Source organism: Spea bombifrons, chromosome 2 (genome assembly GCF_027358695.1).
Source record: "Spea bombifrons isolate aSpeBom1 chromosome 2, aSpeBom1.2.pri, whole genome shotgun sequence".
Classification (NCBI taxonomy): Eukaryota; Metazoa; Chordata; class Amphibia; order Anura; family Pelobatidae; genus Spea; species Spea bombifrons.
This window is the reverse complement of record NC_071088.1, coordinates 66,823,887-66,841,393: the sequence shown is the minus strand read 5'-3', so window position 1 is coordinate 66,841,393 and position 17,507 is coordinate 66,823,887. Positions and strand designations below refer to the sequence as shown.

At 41.5% G+C, this 17,507-nt stretch overlaps 1 protein-coding gene across 1 annotated transcript in view; it reads right to left on the bottom strand.

Moving 5' to 3' along the window:
- Nucleotides 1–17,507, bottom strand: part of SDC3 (syndecan 3) — a 48,215-nt gene that overhangs the window by 3,310 nt on the left and 27,398 nt on the right. Inside the window, exon 2 of the mRNA XM_053454611.1 lies at nucleotides 3,093–3,213. Within this exon, the coding sequence (XP_053310586.1) occupies nucleotides 3,093–3,213 (121 nt within the window). The remainder of the gene's footprint in view (nucleotides 1–3,092; nucleotides 3,214–17,507) is intronic.

Here is a 17,507-nt window from a genome sequence, read left to right as displayed (position 1 = left end):
GGCCAGTATTTGCACCAGGATCTGATGTCCAGCCAGTTTCAGCCAGAAGTCAGGGAACCGCCTGTGTTTACCATCCGCCCCACAGACTACAAAAGAGACCCCCTACTGGGCTGAGGTGCAACTGGGGACCTGATGGAGAACTGTGTGTGGTTTGCTGTGTGTATTGTATGTAAATCACCCCCTTGTACTGTTTAAGTACTGGTGTGTTTTCACATGAGTGCTGTCTGATGCTTGGCGTGGCTGCTATTATACTTTATTGTCCTTTTTAGGACAATATTAACACGGTGTCGCTAAGCTTCGGCTAGCCACAGTGCCACCGCAGCTCCGGTGCAGCTCTCTACAAAGCTGGTTCTGTCTGGCGCCGAAGAGAATGATGGGTGGTGTCCTGGCAGGAGGAAATAACATTGGGCGGGAGTACCCAGTCGGCGTACAGGGCATCCCGTCACAAAGCAGATAAAGGTAGTTCTTTATGGCTGGAAAAGCATGCTAATACCACTAAATAAAATCACTGAGAATTATTCTGTTTTGTGACCTTAGCATCACAAAGCACTGGCATCACTCACTCCAATCATGCACAGAAAAGACAGACAGGAAGAAAACAGTGCTGTAGGAGGAAGGGAGTGGAAAGAAAACCAACTACAAAAGTAGATAAAATATGCCCAAAAACATTCCCTTTGTAAATATGTACAGCCCATGATATCTCAACCTTTATAGTTTTTGTCTATGATGTTTAAAATGACGATTAGAAATTAAATCTCTGGAAGCAGGACAACTTAATTGGGGCATACAGAACAAATGTCCTCCAAACCACAGCCTGGGAATCACAATTCTGGACAAACTGTGCTTCTGAGATGTTGTGCAAGGGCCATTCTATGTGGGCAGATTCTGGGGCATTATGTGAGCTTTGCATGTGACCTCATACTACAGTCCACACTAAATGCACATATAGTCATGGAGTGATGTTGTTAGGCATTAGGAATCACAAATATATTCCCAAAGAACATTTGTTAGCAAATTGTGTCTTAGAATTCAGTTCCAGCTCTAATCTTATATACCTCAACACAGTGGTGGCTGGTGGGTAATTCCAATGGGGGTTCACAATATATACATTTTGAAAATGAAATGTAAATTTATGACTTAATTTACAGGTTAAAATACAGTTCCATAAATTAACCCTAAAGACCCCATCAACCATAACTGCCCCTAAATTAACCCTAAATTAACCGTAAAGACCTCTTCAACCATAACTGCCTCTAAATTAACCTCTAAAGACTCCATCAACCATAACTGCCACTAAATTAACCCTAAAGACCCCATCAACCATAACTGCCCCTACATTAACCCTAAGGACCCAATAAACCACAACTGCCCCTAAATCAACCCTAAACATCCCATCAACCATAACTGCCCCTAAATTAACCCTAAAGCCCCATCAACCATAACTGTCCCAAAATTAACCCAAAACAGCCCATTAACCATAACTGCCCCTAAATTAACCCTAAAGACCCCTATTAACCATAAATGCCCCTAAATTAACCACAAACACCCCATCAACCATAACTGCCCCTAAATTAACCCTAAAGACCTCTTCAACCATAACTGCCTCTAAATTAACCCTAAAGACTCCATCAACCATAACTGCCACTAAATTAACCCTAAAGACCCCATCAACCATAACTGCCCCTACATTAACCCTAAAGACCCCATTAACCACAACTGCCCCTACATTAACCCTAAAGACCCAATTAACCACAACTGCCCCTAAATCAACCCTAAACATCCCATCAACCATAACTGCCCCTAAATTAACCCTAAAGCCCCATCAACCATAACTGTCCCAAAATTAACCCAAAACAGCCCATGAACCATAACTGCCCCTACAGTAACCCTAAAGACCCCATTAACCATAACTGCCCCTAAATTAACCCTAACGACCCCTATTAACCATAAATGCCCCTAAATTAACCACAAACACCCCATCAACCATAACTGCCCCTAAATTAACCCTAAACACCCCATAACTGTCCCTAAATTAACCCTAAACACCCCATCAACCATAACTGCCCCTAAATTAACCCTAAAGACCCCATCAACCATAACTGCCTTTAAATTAACCCTAAACACCCCATCAACCATAGCTGCGCCTAAATTAACCCTGAAGACCTCATTAACCATAACTGCCCCTAAATTAACCCCACCTCCCCTAACTTTCAGCAGCCCAGATATTCATTTTATATTTACTGTTAGATTAGTTGCTGAGCAGTGTGGACGTTATAAGGAAAGGGACGGGGCCAATCATCAGTGTGACTGCAGGATTGCAGTCAGTCACTTGGGAGGGCGGGAGACTCCGGGCTGGGCGGTGAGTTTGCTGACGGTTTGGAGCTGACGGCTGGGAGCTCCTCCCTCTCTTGCACAGCTTTTACTGTGCGAACAGAGATCAAATGGGCTGCTCAGCCGGTGCTTTAGCAAGTGCGGCACCAGTTGAGCCATATAGGATCTTTCTTCCTATTGCACGTGCGATAGGTATAGGCAGGCTACATCTGGGGACAGGAGGCTTCATGGCATGTGAACCCCAAAGCGCAAAAGGAAAAAAAAATTGCAAAATTTATCAAAAATCCATTTTAATCTAATTTAGATTAAAATTGATTTTTGATGAATTTTGCAAAAAAAAATATTTCCTTTTGCGCTTGGGGGTTCACGTGCGCATGTGCTCCTATGGAGGAGCCTCCACTGCCTCAATATAAATTATACTATTACATGGATATTACATGGATGCTACTTTATGTGGGAGGGAGATACACCAATCGGGAAAACAAGTACATTTTTAAATGTGATAAAGCAACACAATCATAGAAGGCTGCAAATAATATAAAATATGTTAAAAGAAGAAAACACAGTTTGGGGAAGTATGACACCATTACATTTTGTGGCAACTGGAAAAGCATAACTTTGAAACAGGCCTGAATCACTTTAAAACATTTCATAACCATGAGTACAAATTTTTGTATCCTAATGAAAGGTGAACCTACCCCTTGATTACAATTCTTACAATCATATGGTATTTTATTACTAATGTAATAATAATGACTTACAACCGGATCCAGATGCAGAGGACCCATCATCTATCTCATCATCTTCAAGGAAGTAATCATCACCCGAACTTTCAAGATCAATCGGTTGCTCATCCTCAAACTCATGGCGCCACCGCTCTCCCTGTGAAGTAAAAAACATGAATGTGGTCACTTTCTCAATTGAACATACAGCATTAAGGTGTAAACTATATTCTACTATACATTCAGCCACAGCTTCCAACAACGTGCATTTGCCTATTTTCTATTTGACAAGGTAATGGATAATTTACACTATTTGCAACTTTCATGTGTTTCTCCAAAGTACAACAAAAGCAAGACGCTTTAGGGTGATAAAGCCTAAAACAGAGCTAGTGAAGCCCAAGGAGCAAAATTAACTTATGGAGCTCTAGTTGTGAAGCTTGAGATCTCCTAAAAATCATGAGAAACTCCTAATGAAAATGACTGTTGAATAGTATAGGTCATGAGATCCTGTGGTTTCATCAATGAAAAGCAATTAGAGGTCGAGGTCTATGGAAAGTCTTTGCAGTTATGACTGGATAAGCCTAATTGTCTAATTGCGCTCAGGAATGTAACAGGGCTTTGATTTCACTAGCAAACCCATTACACAATTTTTGTTTTGATTATTCATTTAGAAATGAGCCCATGGGTTGTAACACCATTATATATTGAGGACAGCAGCATTTGAAAACATGAGAGAATGATCAGTAAAGTTCCTGCAGGCAGACAGCATTGCATGCTAATAAAATTATGTACTAATGGAAAGTTCACATCTGCATTGGTGTAGTGATTGTGTCTCTACCAACCTTTGTACATACTGAACGCCTTTGCCTAAGTCTTTGTGTAGTATATAGCAAGGCACACATTCAACAGTGGGCAGTGAATGTTCTGTGTTCTCTGTGTTCCGTGTTTTGGCACCAGTGTGGAAGAAAAACCGACGGAAGCAAATTGTCTGGCTTAGCGTTGATACCTTAATAATACATCTTAAAGCATGATGGAAATTTTGGTTGACGTACAGTATTGGCCTGATTATAGGCCACACTTTTCCCCCATAATAATTGCCCGTTTTCCGGGACGTGCAGTTCCGGGTGCGGAGCAGGTGTTTTTTTCATTTAGCCCGGATGGTTGCTGCAGGGGACCAGTATCGTCCTCTCTGGCAGCCTATTGAGGCCTGCGCGATGCGCGTAGACAACTTCCGCTTCAGCCTGGCACTTCCACCGAGGCTTCTATGACGAAGGGCCGGCCTGACATGACATTTTGGTGCTCCATCATAGAAGCCCCACTAGACACCAGGGAGTCTGGAACACGGGGGATGCATTGGTAAGTTTGGGGGGGGGGCAGAATAGCATATCTGGAGGGCAGAGTGGCATATCAGGGAGTATGTAGTATATCAGGAGGACAGAGTGGCATATCTATAAATAAGGTGCATTATGAATTAAGGGGGGGAACGTTACAATGGCTTTAACGTACCAGTAATGTATTGTAGCCCCCACTTTATAGCCTTTTTAGGCAGCCTTTAATTAGTGATGCACTCTGTGACGGCCCAGGGTAAATAAGTGCCGTCTGTAGTAGCTATTGTTTGATTAGTCTGTAAGTCTCAGTATGTGTGTGATTATTTTTGTGCTTTTTGTTCCCCTCATGTACTGCCCTGTCCATATTCCACAATCCCTGCCCATGGACTTTAACCCTGTATAGTCTGGACACCATCAACCCCACTGGAGCGCCCCTTTCATGGAGTTAACCCACGGGGGTTGTGGTACAGACCAGGGGTGGTTGGGAGAGAGAGTCTCCTACGGATCCCCGGTCGCTGGGACCGCCAGGAGAGTGGAGATCAGCTAGGGCGTTTGTCAGACGCACGCCGGCTATCTCGCGGTCTGTCCCACGGAAACTTTGAACTGTTGCCACTTGGGATCCCTTAGGCCGATCGCGTTGCTTTTTGGACAGAATATGCCCAGGACCCCAAGCTATCCATCGGTTCCCCCGGGATCACCGCCGCTCCTTCAGGATCACCCCGAGAACGACGGCTAAAGTTATACAGACATTGCGGGGCTCGGTGGCCTAGTGGTGTGCAAACTGTCTGGGCTGGGCGGGGAGATGTGTACATGATTTATGGTTTGTTTCTCACCTAACCTATATATAAGCCCGTGTGTTTCCCAAATAAACAGTCCCTGTTTTACCTTACTACGAGTCTCGTCTTGTTATTGAGGTAAGCCTCGGTGCTGCCGTTTTCAGGGCGGTAGAGCGCTTTATTGCTATACTTCTGTATACTACAGCGCGGCCGAGGTTCCTGAAGAGCAGTGGCGTCGGCAGGGGGGGCCAGAGGGCCCCCCTACATCCTACTGTGCCCCCCCAGTTGAAGCACTGTTTATTTTTTTTCCCCGCAGCGGTGATAGACGAGAAGAGGAGCGTGAGAGGCGCCGAAATAAGTTTTCATCAACTGTTCGGCGCCTCTCACGCTCCTCTGCGAGGCTTCTGGCTTGGTCGTGGTGCCGATACTTCATTTTTGACGTCAAAAATACGGCGCTCAGCAGTGATGCAGCCCACGCACCGCGGCAGAGCAGGGACAGAGGCCTCGCGCTCCCACCGCACGACTTCTGGAAGGTAAGTGAACTTCTAAGGGGGGAGAGGGTAGATAGGGCAGAAGGGAGTGAGAAGGGGTAGATAGGGCAGAAGGGAGTGAGAAGGGGGTAGATAGGGCAGAAGGGATTGAGAAGGGGTAGGTAGGGCAGAAGGGAGTGAGAAAGGGTAGATAGGGAGGAAGGGGGTAGATAGGGCAGATGGGAGTAAGAAGGGGTAAATAGGGCAGAAGGGAGTGAGAAGGGGTAGATAGGGAGAAGGGAGTGAGAAGTGGGTAGATAGGGAGAAGGGAGTGAGAAGGGGTAGATAGAGAGAAGGGAGTAAGAGGGGGTAGATAGTAAAAAAGGAGGGTAGCAAGAATATTGAAATAAAGAGTCAGAATAAGAGAGGGAAAATGAATGGATTAATGTGTGGGTGCATTGTGTGAATGAGTGAGAGAATTAATGAATTTGTGAGAATGCATTAATGAATATGTGTAAAAAAATTGTGTGAAAGAGTGAAAGAATAAATGATTGTGTGAATGAATGGTGTGAATGAAAGTGAATTAGTGAGTGACTGTAAAAGTGTTTGTGTAAATCATAGGTGTATAATTGATTTGTCAAAAAGGCAAAGATGGTATAAGCAGGGTGTTTATGGGACAAAGATGGCACAGACAGGGTGCTTATGGGACAAAGATGGCACAGGTAGCGTGTGTATGGGACAAAGATGGCGTACGCTCTGCTGTTTGGGGACAATGTTAACTCATACTGAGCTGTTTGGGGGCAAAGATAGCATGTCCTATGTGTGTGTAATTTGGGTGCTGGTAAGGTTCTATGTGGGCAGTGTGGATGCCAGTGGCTTTGGGGTGTGCAACCTGTGATCTATGCCTGTAATTTAGGGTGTTTTATCTGTACCTTTAATGCTGAGTTTTTATGTGAATTCCAATTGATCTACACCTACAAAGCTGGGTTTGTGTGCTAATGTGTTGGTCTATATCTGCTATGCTATGTTTCTATACCTTATTTATGTTTACCTGCAAATACAGTGTTTGTATGTCTTATTCAGTTGATCTATACCTTCAGTGCCGAGTTTATATGTGATTTCCAGCTGATCTATACCTGCAATGCTGGGTTTGTGTTTTCTGTTGATCTATACATGCAATGGTATGTTTCCATACATTATTTATGTATACCTGCAAATACAGGGTTTTTATTCGTATTCAGTTGCATGTGCTATTTCCACATTTGGCTGGTGTACCCAGTCGGGGTACAGGTCTTTCCCGTCACACACTCTATATGTAAAATGCATTATGAAGGGTGGGACCTTAAAATGGCTATTGATTTTCAGAATTTCTGTTTGTATATAACATATGCTATCAAAAGCAGGACTAACTGCATAATAGATACCAAAACTGGTAAAAATTCCTGTTCATTAAATAAAATACTTTTTTACCATTCCACTAATGTGTATTTTTTTCTTTAAAAATATTTATTTATACAGGACCTCCCAAAGTCCCTTAACCAATGTCCCTTAACCCCATTATCCTAAGCCCACTTCCTCACCCAGTCAAGGCCCCTTTTACTTAGCTACACTGGTTGCATGGGCTACATTGTGCCAACTGTAAAGTTTGGTGGAGGAGGGATAATGGTAAGGGGCTGTTTTTCAGGCGTTCCGCTAGGCCCCTTACTTCCAGTGAAGAGAAAATTTAATGCTTCAGCATACTAAGACATTTTGGACAGTGCTATGTTTCCAATTTTGTGGGAACAGTTTGGGGAAGGCCATAAAAACATGGTTGGATGAGTCTGGTTTGGAAGAACTTGAACAGCCCACAGAAACCCCTGACCTCAACCATCAAGCACCTTTGGGATGAACTGAACAGAGATTACGAACCAGGCCTTCTCGTCCAACATCAGTGTCTGACCTCACAAATGCTCTACTGGATGAATAGTAAAGGATTCACACAGAAACACAAAATCTTGTGGAAACCCTTCTCAAAGAGTGGAAAAGTTATAGCGGGAAAGGGGGGACCTACTACATATTAAGTCCATGTATTGCATTGGAATGCAATGTCATAAAAGTTCCTGTTGGTGTAACGGTGTAGTGTATCACTGATGTGGGTTTGTTACCTAAAATGGCATGTACGCTAAAAATTCCATTTAGCTCAGGGAACACTACTTGCCTTATCTCCTTCATTGAACTATCAAGCAGTAGCGCTTCCGATAGAAACAGCAATTGCTAGCCAAATTGATGCTTTCATTGGTAGAATTTTTGAATTATGGTTTAATATCTGCTGAGTTTGAGGATAGTACCAACTGAGATCAAAAAAATATTTTCCAGAAACGCTGGAATGTATTTTGAAGTCACACCAGCAAAAGGTAAGCAGGTTCTTCTTATTTTTTTTGCTCTTACTTATCACCCAATTTGACATGGTTCTGATTCAGTGGAATAGATAATCAGCAGTATTGCTAAACATACTCATATATGAGCCAATTATTCATAAAATAATGTTCTATAATTTTTGTTCCATATATCTAAACTTAATAGTACACCTTTAATATCATCAATTTAAGTGAACAATAGAGGTATTCTCAAGGTATTTTCAAATCAGACTTTAGTTAAGGCATAATTTAACAGGTTCTGTTATTGTGTCACCTGCTGAATGGCTTGTGCAGTTCACATAGAATATCTGATTTCACACATCTCTGCCAATATCGGCTGTATCATTGCCTGGTATTACCTCTATCAGCATGGAATACTAAATCCTATCTATTAAGTTGTATAAGCCATCTTGACCGATGCACGTTTAAATCTGGTCTACAAGACACACATTCAGCTGTTTTTCTAATGTATTTAGTATTTATACGTATAAAAAAATCCCAAAAAGGCAACATTACATGTAGACAACCTGATAATCTCCCTCATATGTTATGTACAAAAAGGGTGATTCTGATGGGAACTTGAAATAAATCGCTTATTACCATACCAACCTATGAAATGATTCAATCAGCAGGAACATTCCATTGCTTCCTTTCTAACCCCAGGTTTTCTATAACACAATGTACCAGTTTGACTGTTCTGTTGCTGTCATTGAAATAATAAGTATTCAAAATAATTACAAATGAGAGTCAGAAGCCAACTAATGCAACAGGAGTACTGGATGAGTACATCCCAGCTTTCTCTGAAGTTACTACAGAAAATGCACATGATAGTTCTAACATGCAAATTACTGAAATACATTACCTGCTCACTAACGTATCTAACCTCAGCTTGTGGCGGAAGCACCATACCACTTCATAGCTACTCTTAGAATTTTTTTTATTTAATGTATGTGGCAGAATGATGGGAACTTGAAATAAATCGCTTATTACCATACCAACCTATGAAATGATTCAATCAGCAGAATACCACTTCATAGCTACTCTTAGAATTTTTTTTATTTAATGTATGTGGCAGAATGATGGAGGGGAATACAATACAAACTTTCAAATTGCCTAATGGATCTCACGGCAGACAGCTTTTGTGGTTCTATGTCCAAATTAGAAATTAGGCCCTTTCAGCTTGACCTTGCTTGACCTTGTAATTATTCAACCACTATATGTGAACACTCTGCTGGTTTGCCTAATTTTGACCAGATCGTATAGCAACGTGTCTTGGCCTTTTCCACTTACTTACAGGAAGCAATACAAAAATCATAGTATGAGTTGGCTGGATGCCCATCTGATTTAAGTTAAAACAATTGCGTTTGTAATATTCTCTATAGTTTAGGATACTTTTACAAATGATAGTCTAATGTATTTAAATGAGGGTTTGTCCAACCACAAAAAACTGCTCCATGCATCATACCAATACCAAGCCACTCTTTTCACACTGCATGCTGCCCCCCATTATACACATCATACACCAATCCCAGCGCCTAACCACATTCCATTAAACACATGCATAGCGTCCTGTAGCTGTGAATGCAATGTCTCTGCAAACATTTTTCCCATTATTGGTAACAACAGCACCTGCTGTTGTTCCTCTCAAGCTCCCTTATACAAAATAAATCCTGTGCAGAACCCGCTCACACAAACAACACTTTCAAAAAACAAAACTTTAATACAAACTTTGAACACACAATACATTTATATCAGATTGTACACAAACACCTTTTTCCTCAAACTTACACACACAGCCATTACACTACATATTTTGGTAGCTCTTCATATTTACTATATATTTGACCTGAGTGCATTATACAAATATTTTAATACAAACATAATTCTAGGTTGTATAGGGAAAGTAAAAAGTTACAAAGCGTGACTTTCCTGGGCAATAGAGTTAGGGATAGCTTCAGCCTTAAGTGTGTACGGGAGATCTGTGTCCGCAATGCCAGGGTGTGTAAGTATACTTGTGTATGATGGTCAGTTTAACTTAAAGAAGAAAAAAATAAAAACATTATAAGTGCTGAATAAAAAAAAAAAACATATTCACGTGTGCCTGGAAAGTTTAATGGAAAGGTCAAACGGCTCTGTAGGATTTCCTGGTGTTCCTGTAATGAGTTCCAGACCGTTCCCTCTTTCCACAGAGGAAAAAAAGGGCTATGTCTCCATTTCCAATTGCAAACAGATGAGCAGTAGAAATCCATACTAATCTTTCATATCCCCATGCATTCCTTGCCTCACAGAAATCAGAAGATTCCTTTTTCAAGGTTTTCACAAACATTCTGGCAGAAAAAAAGAGATTACATGTATTCCCAATGGGTCTACACCTACATAATGCCTTAAACAAACAAATAAAACACGGGCATTAGAGTCTAAAATGTTTCCTGTATACGACTGACCAAAGGGAGGTATTACCAGCTAAACACCTAGGACTGTAAGTGAATTATAAATTTATTTGACACACATTGTCTATATTATATGTGCATCCAACCAAGGGCGTACCTAGAGTATTTGGCGCTTGGGGCGGATCTAGTATGTGGCATCCACCCCACACACTTTAGAACTGCATAACCATGCCCCCCAACAGTTCCCGATTTATGCGGGAGAGTCCCGATTTTGGGTCTCTGTCCCACTGTCCCGCCTATCCCTTCCTCTGTCCTGCTTTGCAGGGGCAGAGAAAGGGTGAGGCGAGAGAGATACTCACCTCAGGTGCAGATGCGGGGGGGGCGCACAGCCGCCCGAACAGCAGCTGCAGACTAGGTGGGAGATCACGATCTCCCTCTAGTCGGCTCAACATTAGGGAGCGCAAGATCTGTCACTTCAGACCTTCCTTTCCTGCTCCCTAATCACAGAGAGCAGGGATATGACGTCATCCCTCCGCTTGGCAGCAATAGCCAGCGCATAGTGATGAGGGAGAAGTAAAACGAGGTCTGAAGTGACAGACCTCGCACTCCCACCGCAGGATACAGGATGAAGGCAGGATGGCAGATGGTGGAAGAGGTAAGACGTGGGGAGTAAGGGGTGTAAGGGCAGTGTATGTGTATGTATGTGTTTGTAAGCTTGTGTGTGTGTGTGTATGGGCTGGTGTGTGTATAGGTATTTGTTAGCTGGTGTGTAAAGGCAGTGTACCTGTATATATGTGTGTTTAAGGGCAGTGTACATGTATGTGTGTGTGTAAGGGCAGTGTACATGTATATATGTGTGTGTAAGGGCAGTGTACGTGTACATGTATGTGTGTAAGGGCAGTGTACGTGTATATGTGTGTGTGTAAGGGCAGTGTATGTGTGTGTGTAAAGGAAGTGTATGTGTATACGTGTGTTTATGGGCAGGTGTGTGTAAGGGTCCTTGGAGGGAGGCTAAGATTAGCCTTTTTTCATTTAAAAAAATCTCTGCTGCTGTGGACTACTCTTCCAGTGATGCTCAGCCAGCATTATGGTGGACACCTGGCTGAGAATCATGGGAATTTTTGTTCACAGCTACCATCTGCAGCTTTACTGTTGCTGCACTACCCATGACGCTCAGCCAGCATCATGGAAGTAGTATGTCTGACTGAGCCTCATGGGAATTCAATTCAATGTCTTAGTTATTTTTAATATGCATGACTGTTGACAAAACAAAGTGTGTTTTAAGTGGCAATGCAAGCGCGACATTGTAAAGTGTAATTGCTTGTATTGGTGAGTTCCACGAGATTTAAAAAAAAAGTTTCCCTCTTTCACATTTTGAAATGTTGGGAGGTATGCATAACTGATTTCAAATTATGCATACTGAGGGAGACACTGACGGTGGTACAGCATAAATCATATCACTATACATGACCCAGACATTGAGGGTGGTACAGCGTAACTGCTATCATTGTATACTGACGCAGACTTTGACGGTGGTAAAGGTTAACAGCTATTATTATATACTGAACCAGACATTATAGTGGAACAGCATAACTACTACCACTAGACACTGAGCCAGACATTGACGGTGGTAGATGATAACTGCTATCATTATATACTGAGACTAGAATGACCACATCAGCCATGTTTTCCAGGAAACATATAATTTTTACATATTGCTGACCAGATAAAGTGCTGTCCTGCAGAATGTATAATGTATAACTGACTATTTGCTTCCCTTTCATGAGTCTATACATCCCACATACTGCAGGGAAGAACTTTACCTGTGCTGGTCATCAATATGAAGAACTTATACATGTCCTGGAAAACATGGCTGATCATTGACGGTGGTATATAGTGATAGGAGTTATGCTGTACGACTGTCAACTAGATTGTAAGCTAGAGCAGGGCCTCCTTCTCCTTTTCTGTTGGTTTGTGATGTGATTTTTTATTTTACTGACTGCTGGTGCTATATACATTCATATAATGTAATGCTTGGCTCAGTATAAAGTGATGGGAGTTATGATCTACTTTAGAACATAACTCCCATCACTACATACTGAGCCAGGCACTGATAGTGATACACCATAACTCCCACCACTATACAATGACCAAGAAGACATTGACAATAGTACAGTATAACTTCAATCACTCTTACACACTTACTAATGCTTTCTCACTCCCTCTGTCTCTCTCCTTCCCTCTCTCTCCCCCTCTTTTCCTACCTTTTCTCTGTCACTGTCACTTTTCCTCCTCCACGTCCTACTCTTCATTCTTCCTCTTGGCTCTTCTTATTATGTGTCCTTCCGGACACACACACACACACATATATATATATCTGTATCTATATATAGATATATATATATATATATATATATATATATATATATATAGATATAGATATATATAGATATATTTATACATACATACACACACCAGTATACATACATATAATATATAAATATAATCAGTCAAAATAAAGTGACCAGTGGTCTTTTGGCAGCCATGATGAGGTGACTTAAGCCACATGTTATACAAACATAAAATTGAGATTTATGCCATTTCATATTTTAAGGCAGTCAATTTAATGGTGGTTTCTCCTTTTTGGAAACATTCTTAATAAAATAGCAGATGAAAGTATAGTTATTATACTTTATTATTATAGTTAAAGTGAAGTTATTAACCCTCTAACATCCCACAATATTATATTTACCGTATTTGCTCGATTATAAGACAAGTTTTGTCTACCCCTTGTCTTATATTCAAGGTCGTCTTATAATCAGACCTCAAATAGAGGTCTGACTAAAAGACTAAGGTCCAGATCCCCCACAGTGCTGCAGGGGACCCGGATCCTCCTCTCTGGCAGCCAGTTAGCATCTGTGCAATGTGTGCAGACAACCTCTGTTGCTACCCGACACTTCCGCCGGGGCTTCTATGACGGAGCACCGACATGACGTGACCTTCCAGTGCTCAGTCATAGAAGCCTTGGCGAAAGTCCTGGGTAGCAGCGGAGGTTATGTGGATAAAACAGAACAAATTCTGGGGATACAGCTTTAAAAATACTCTGTAAAGAGAATAAAAACCACAAATGGTGCAATAACGTTTAAAAGGTTTAAAACAGCCCCCACTAGTTGTGCCACACTCACAAGATTGTAGTAGGAACTGCGCCTTAAAGATAGCCTGTATCTTAGGAATCCTGAAGATTTACTGGAACTTTTTAAAACCACCTCAAAGTTTTAAAAACCGGTCATCTGCTGGATACAAACGGATGATAGGCAGGCAGGGTATCTTCCAAAAGTTCTTTATTTAAAATAGCCCATTAAAAATGCTTAATGTTTTAAGAAACTAAGTCCAACGCGTTTCGTCATATGTTGACTTCATCAGGGACTAGTTATAATACATCAAGAAGCATAAGCTAACAAAATATAAACTAAAAAAAAGCAGCGGAGGTTGTCTGCACACATCGCACAGATGTCCACTGGCTGTCCCCACTTGACACCAGGGAGTCGGGAGCACAGAGGACTAGTCAAGGGATGCATCGGTAAGTAAAGGGGGGCATACGGGGGGGTATAAGGCAAATAGGGGGGGAGTTTGGCAAATAGGGGGGAATAAGGAATATCAGGGAGGCAGAGTGGCATATCTGGGGGTCAGAGTGGCATATAGAGGGTATAAGCCATATCAGGGGGGGCACAGTTGAATATCAGGGAGGCAGAGTGGCATATAGGGGGTTATAAGACATTTCTGGGGGAGCAGAGTAGCAAGCTGTGGGGCAGATGTGCATAACTTGGGGGCAGGTTGGCAAATAAAAGGACATAAAAAAATGCAGTTTTTTTTAAATATGAAAAAAATAGTTTACATGTGAATTAATATTTACTAGTAAAAGAAATTCCTATAGGGTAGTCATATTAGGCTTTTTCTTTTTTTCTAAATATACAAATTTTGGGGGGGTCGTCTTATAATCAGGGTCATCTTATAATAGAGCAAATACGGTAATTACTGGAAATATGTGGTATCCTAAAAAGATTTCATTCCAGCCTTTATATAAATAATACCACTCATCTGTATTAAAGCAGGGTTTTTAAATGTCATACTAGATAATTAATCAGTTAATAAATCTAGGCCAATATATCCCTTTTTTGTATATAATCTTTGTGCATCTATGAGAGGATTGCACTTTGATTACTTAAATATTTTCCATTGATTCCAGCCCATGGTGTTTTACAGTTTGATTTACAGCTGTCCTCTTTTTGCATAGTTTATTTTTGTAGCATTTAATAAAATGCAAAGTGAGTGAACAGAAGAAAAATCTAAATTAAATCAATAATTGGTGTGTATTCTTCAAGATATGACACATTTTAAGGAACTTGGCAGGTAGATTGCTCCAAACATCTTGGAAAATCAACCATAGTGGATTTCTATTGATTTAGACAGTCCCTTTTTGTTCTCTTCATGTAATCCCAGACAGACTCCATGATGTTGGGATCAGGGAGCCATGCCATCACTTGCAGGACTCCCTTGTTCATAATGACTTTGGCAGAATACTTGGAGTTATACTTTTATCCAAGTCTGACCAATTCTGACCAAATACCCAGCTCTAATTGCAGAAGTGCAGCCCCAAAGTTGCAAGGAAACTCCAATATGCCTGCAAACACTCATTCTTGTGTTGCTTCACCGAACAAACTGCCTTCTGCTACAGCCAGATATTTCAAATTTTGACTCATCCATCCAGAGCATCTCCTGACATTTTCTGCATTCCAGCTCCTGTGTTTTGCGTGAATAGGTGAATCTATTGGCCTTGTTTATCTGCTTCAGAGGTATGGCATTTTTGGTCATCTATTTAGTAGAGTTGTGCATTTGGATTTGTGCGAATTGCAAACTCATACGAAGCCCAAAAGCAAGGGCAAACCCTCGACAAATCGGATGAAAATAAGGCAAAAAGCTCAATCATGGGCCCACATTCACTCATACTCTCACATGTTCACGGTCTCTAAATGTTCCTTACCTTCTCTGCCGACTTCTTTCTTCATCTGCATCTCCGTGGACATAACCCAGCGGGAACTTCTGCCAAAATGGCCGCGCTTGCGGTGACGTCCTCCCTGATCCTCTAATCGAGGAAGAGGATGTCAACAAATGAGCCATCTAAGGGCAATACGGAGGTGCTTGCGGTGACGTTCCAATCCCCCGTTTGGAGGATCCAGATGACTTCACCCCAAGCGCTGCCATATTGCCCTTGATACTCGTGACGGCAAAATGACAGTGCTTGCCTTAAAGTCCTCTCCCTCGATTGGAGGACCGAGGAAAGCATGTCACCGCAAGCACCGCCATATTCCTCTCAGTTGATGTTTTCAGTGACATCCTCTTCCCTGATTGGAGGATCAGAAAGGACGTCACTATATGCACCACCGTTTCAGCGGAAGTTCCCGCCAGATTATGTCTGCCGAAATGTGGACAAAGAAAGAAGATAACAAATTGAAAATTGAATGATGAAGAGAAGGGAGAAGAGGTGGAAGTTGTCAGCAGAGAAGGTAGGGAAACATTTAGAGAGCGTGAGGGAGAGAGTGAAGGAGATTGAGAGTGTGAGAGAGCGAGAGTGAATATGGGCACCAGGCAATAAATTTAGTTCCCAAATTAAAAAATCCCCCCAAATTTCTGGCCAAACCGAATGTGCAGGGAAAAGAAATTGGTCGCCCGAAAAGAAATGGGCCAAAAACAAAACCAACAAATTTGGGTTATAGTTTTTGGCTCATTTGCACATGTCTACTATTTAGTAAATAGCAAAAAAAGAAAGAAAAAGATATCAATTGCAGGTACCAAGTCTCAATGACCCACGAGTCTCCCCCTCCAAATCCCATAAGGCAGAGCTGGAAAACTGTAATGGTTGAGCACCCCAAAAAGACCACAATTTAGATATCCCCATTAGAGCACAGGGACTTTTGTTAAACTGCTTTTTAGGCTAGGATACACAGAATTCCTGAATTAAAGTGAGAAATGTATAAAGATCACTCCACACAGCTGTCAAGGTATAGGGCCTGCATAACATCTCTATAATGCCATAAATGTACACTGTCATACAGTGGGTGTATAAAATGTCTGCAATCATATATAGTAAATCATCATGCATGTTAAATAATTCTGTTTCAATTACATATTACGCTCCCCCATTTAGTTACAGTCCGCCTCTGGGTTAGACAGTCTATATTGGGAGTATGGCATTGGGCATACGTTTGATGCAGTACTTCTCCTGGCAACGTGTTGTATATTCCCTGTAGATAACAAGTTAAATGCGCTGCCTTTCAAAAGGGAGGAGGGCAGTTCTGCAGGGAATCCTGCTTATTGGAATAATCTGCAGATGGAACATTACAAACAATCCTTTCAAGGAGAATGGATAGGCTTAATATTGTGTGACGTGGTGTGGATGCATATAATGCTCAGCAGGGTGTCATTACCTCACTGATACCAAATCTGCTGAAGCTGCAAAACAGAAAAAGCTGAAACTGGTGAATACAGAGATTTACAATAGAAGACAATAGGGGTGGAGTGTATATATTTATGTGTGTAATCATGCTTATTCCCAAGACCCAGGTCTTTTTTACATATAGGAAGATTGCATACAAAATATAGTAGTAGTGTTGTTTTGGGTATTTTTTTGCAAACATCTATATTTCCTCTGGCAAGCGTGCATTAAGATCCGTTAATGTTACAGTGAAGTCCCTTCTCTTCAACCCCCCCCCCTCTCCTTCCAGGTAGCATTTCTAGCTCTAGATTACAAGTTGAGCACATTTCTTTAGGCCTATGTCCCTCGAGCCATCTCTATGGTGACTATAGCCATGGCAACCGCCTCCCGTATCTTTACTGTAGGCAGGGTCCAAAAAGAAGTACAAGGTTAACCATTTGTTTTCAACTATACCTGTATGATGCTTAGGGGAAATATAAAATGTATAAGAGCACATCGGTAAGTAGAATGCGGTAAGAGGTGATAAAATACAAATAAAGACCTGTGTCATTTTACAATAAACAAATTGTCCAGTGCTTGTTTTTACCTGGCAACAGGCTTC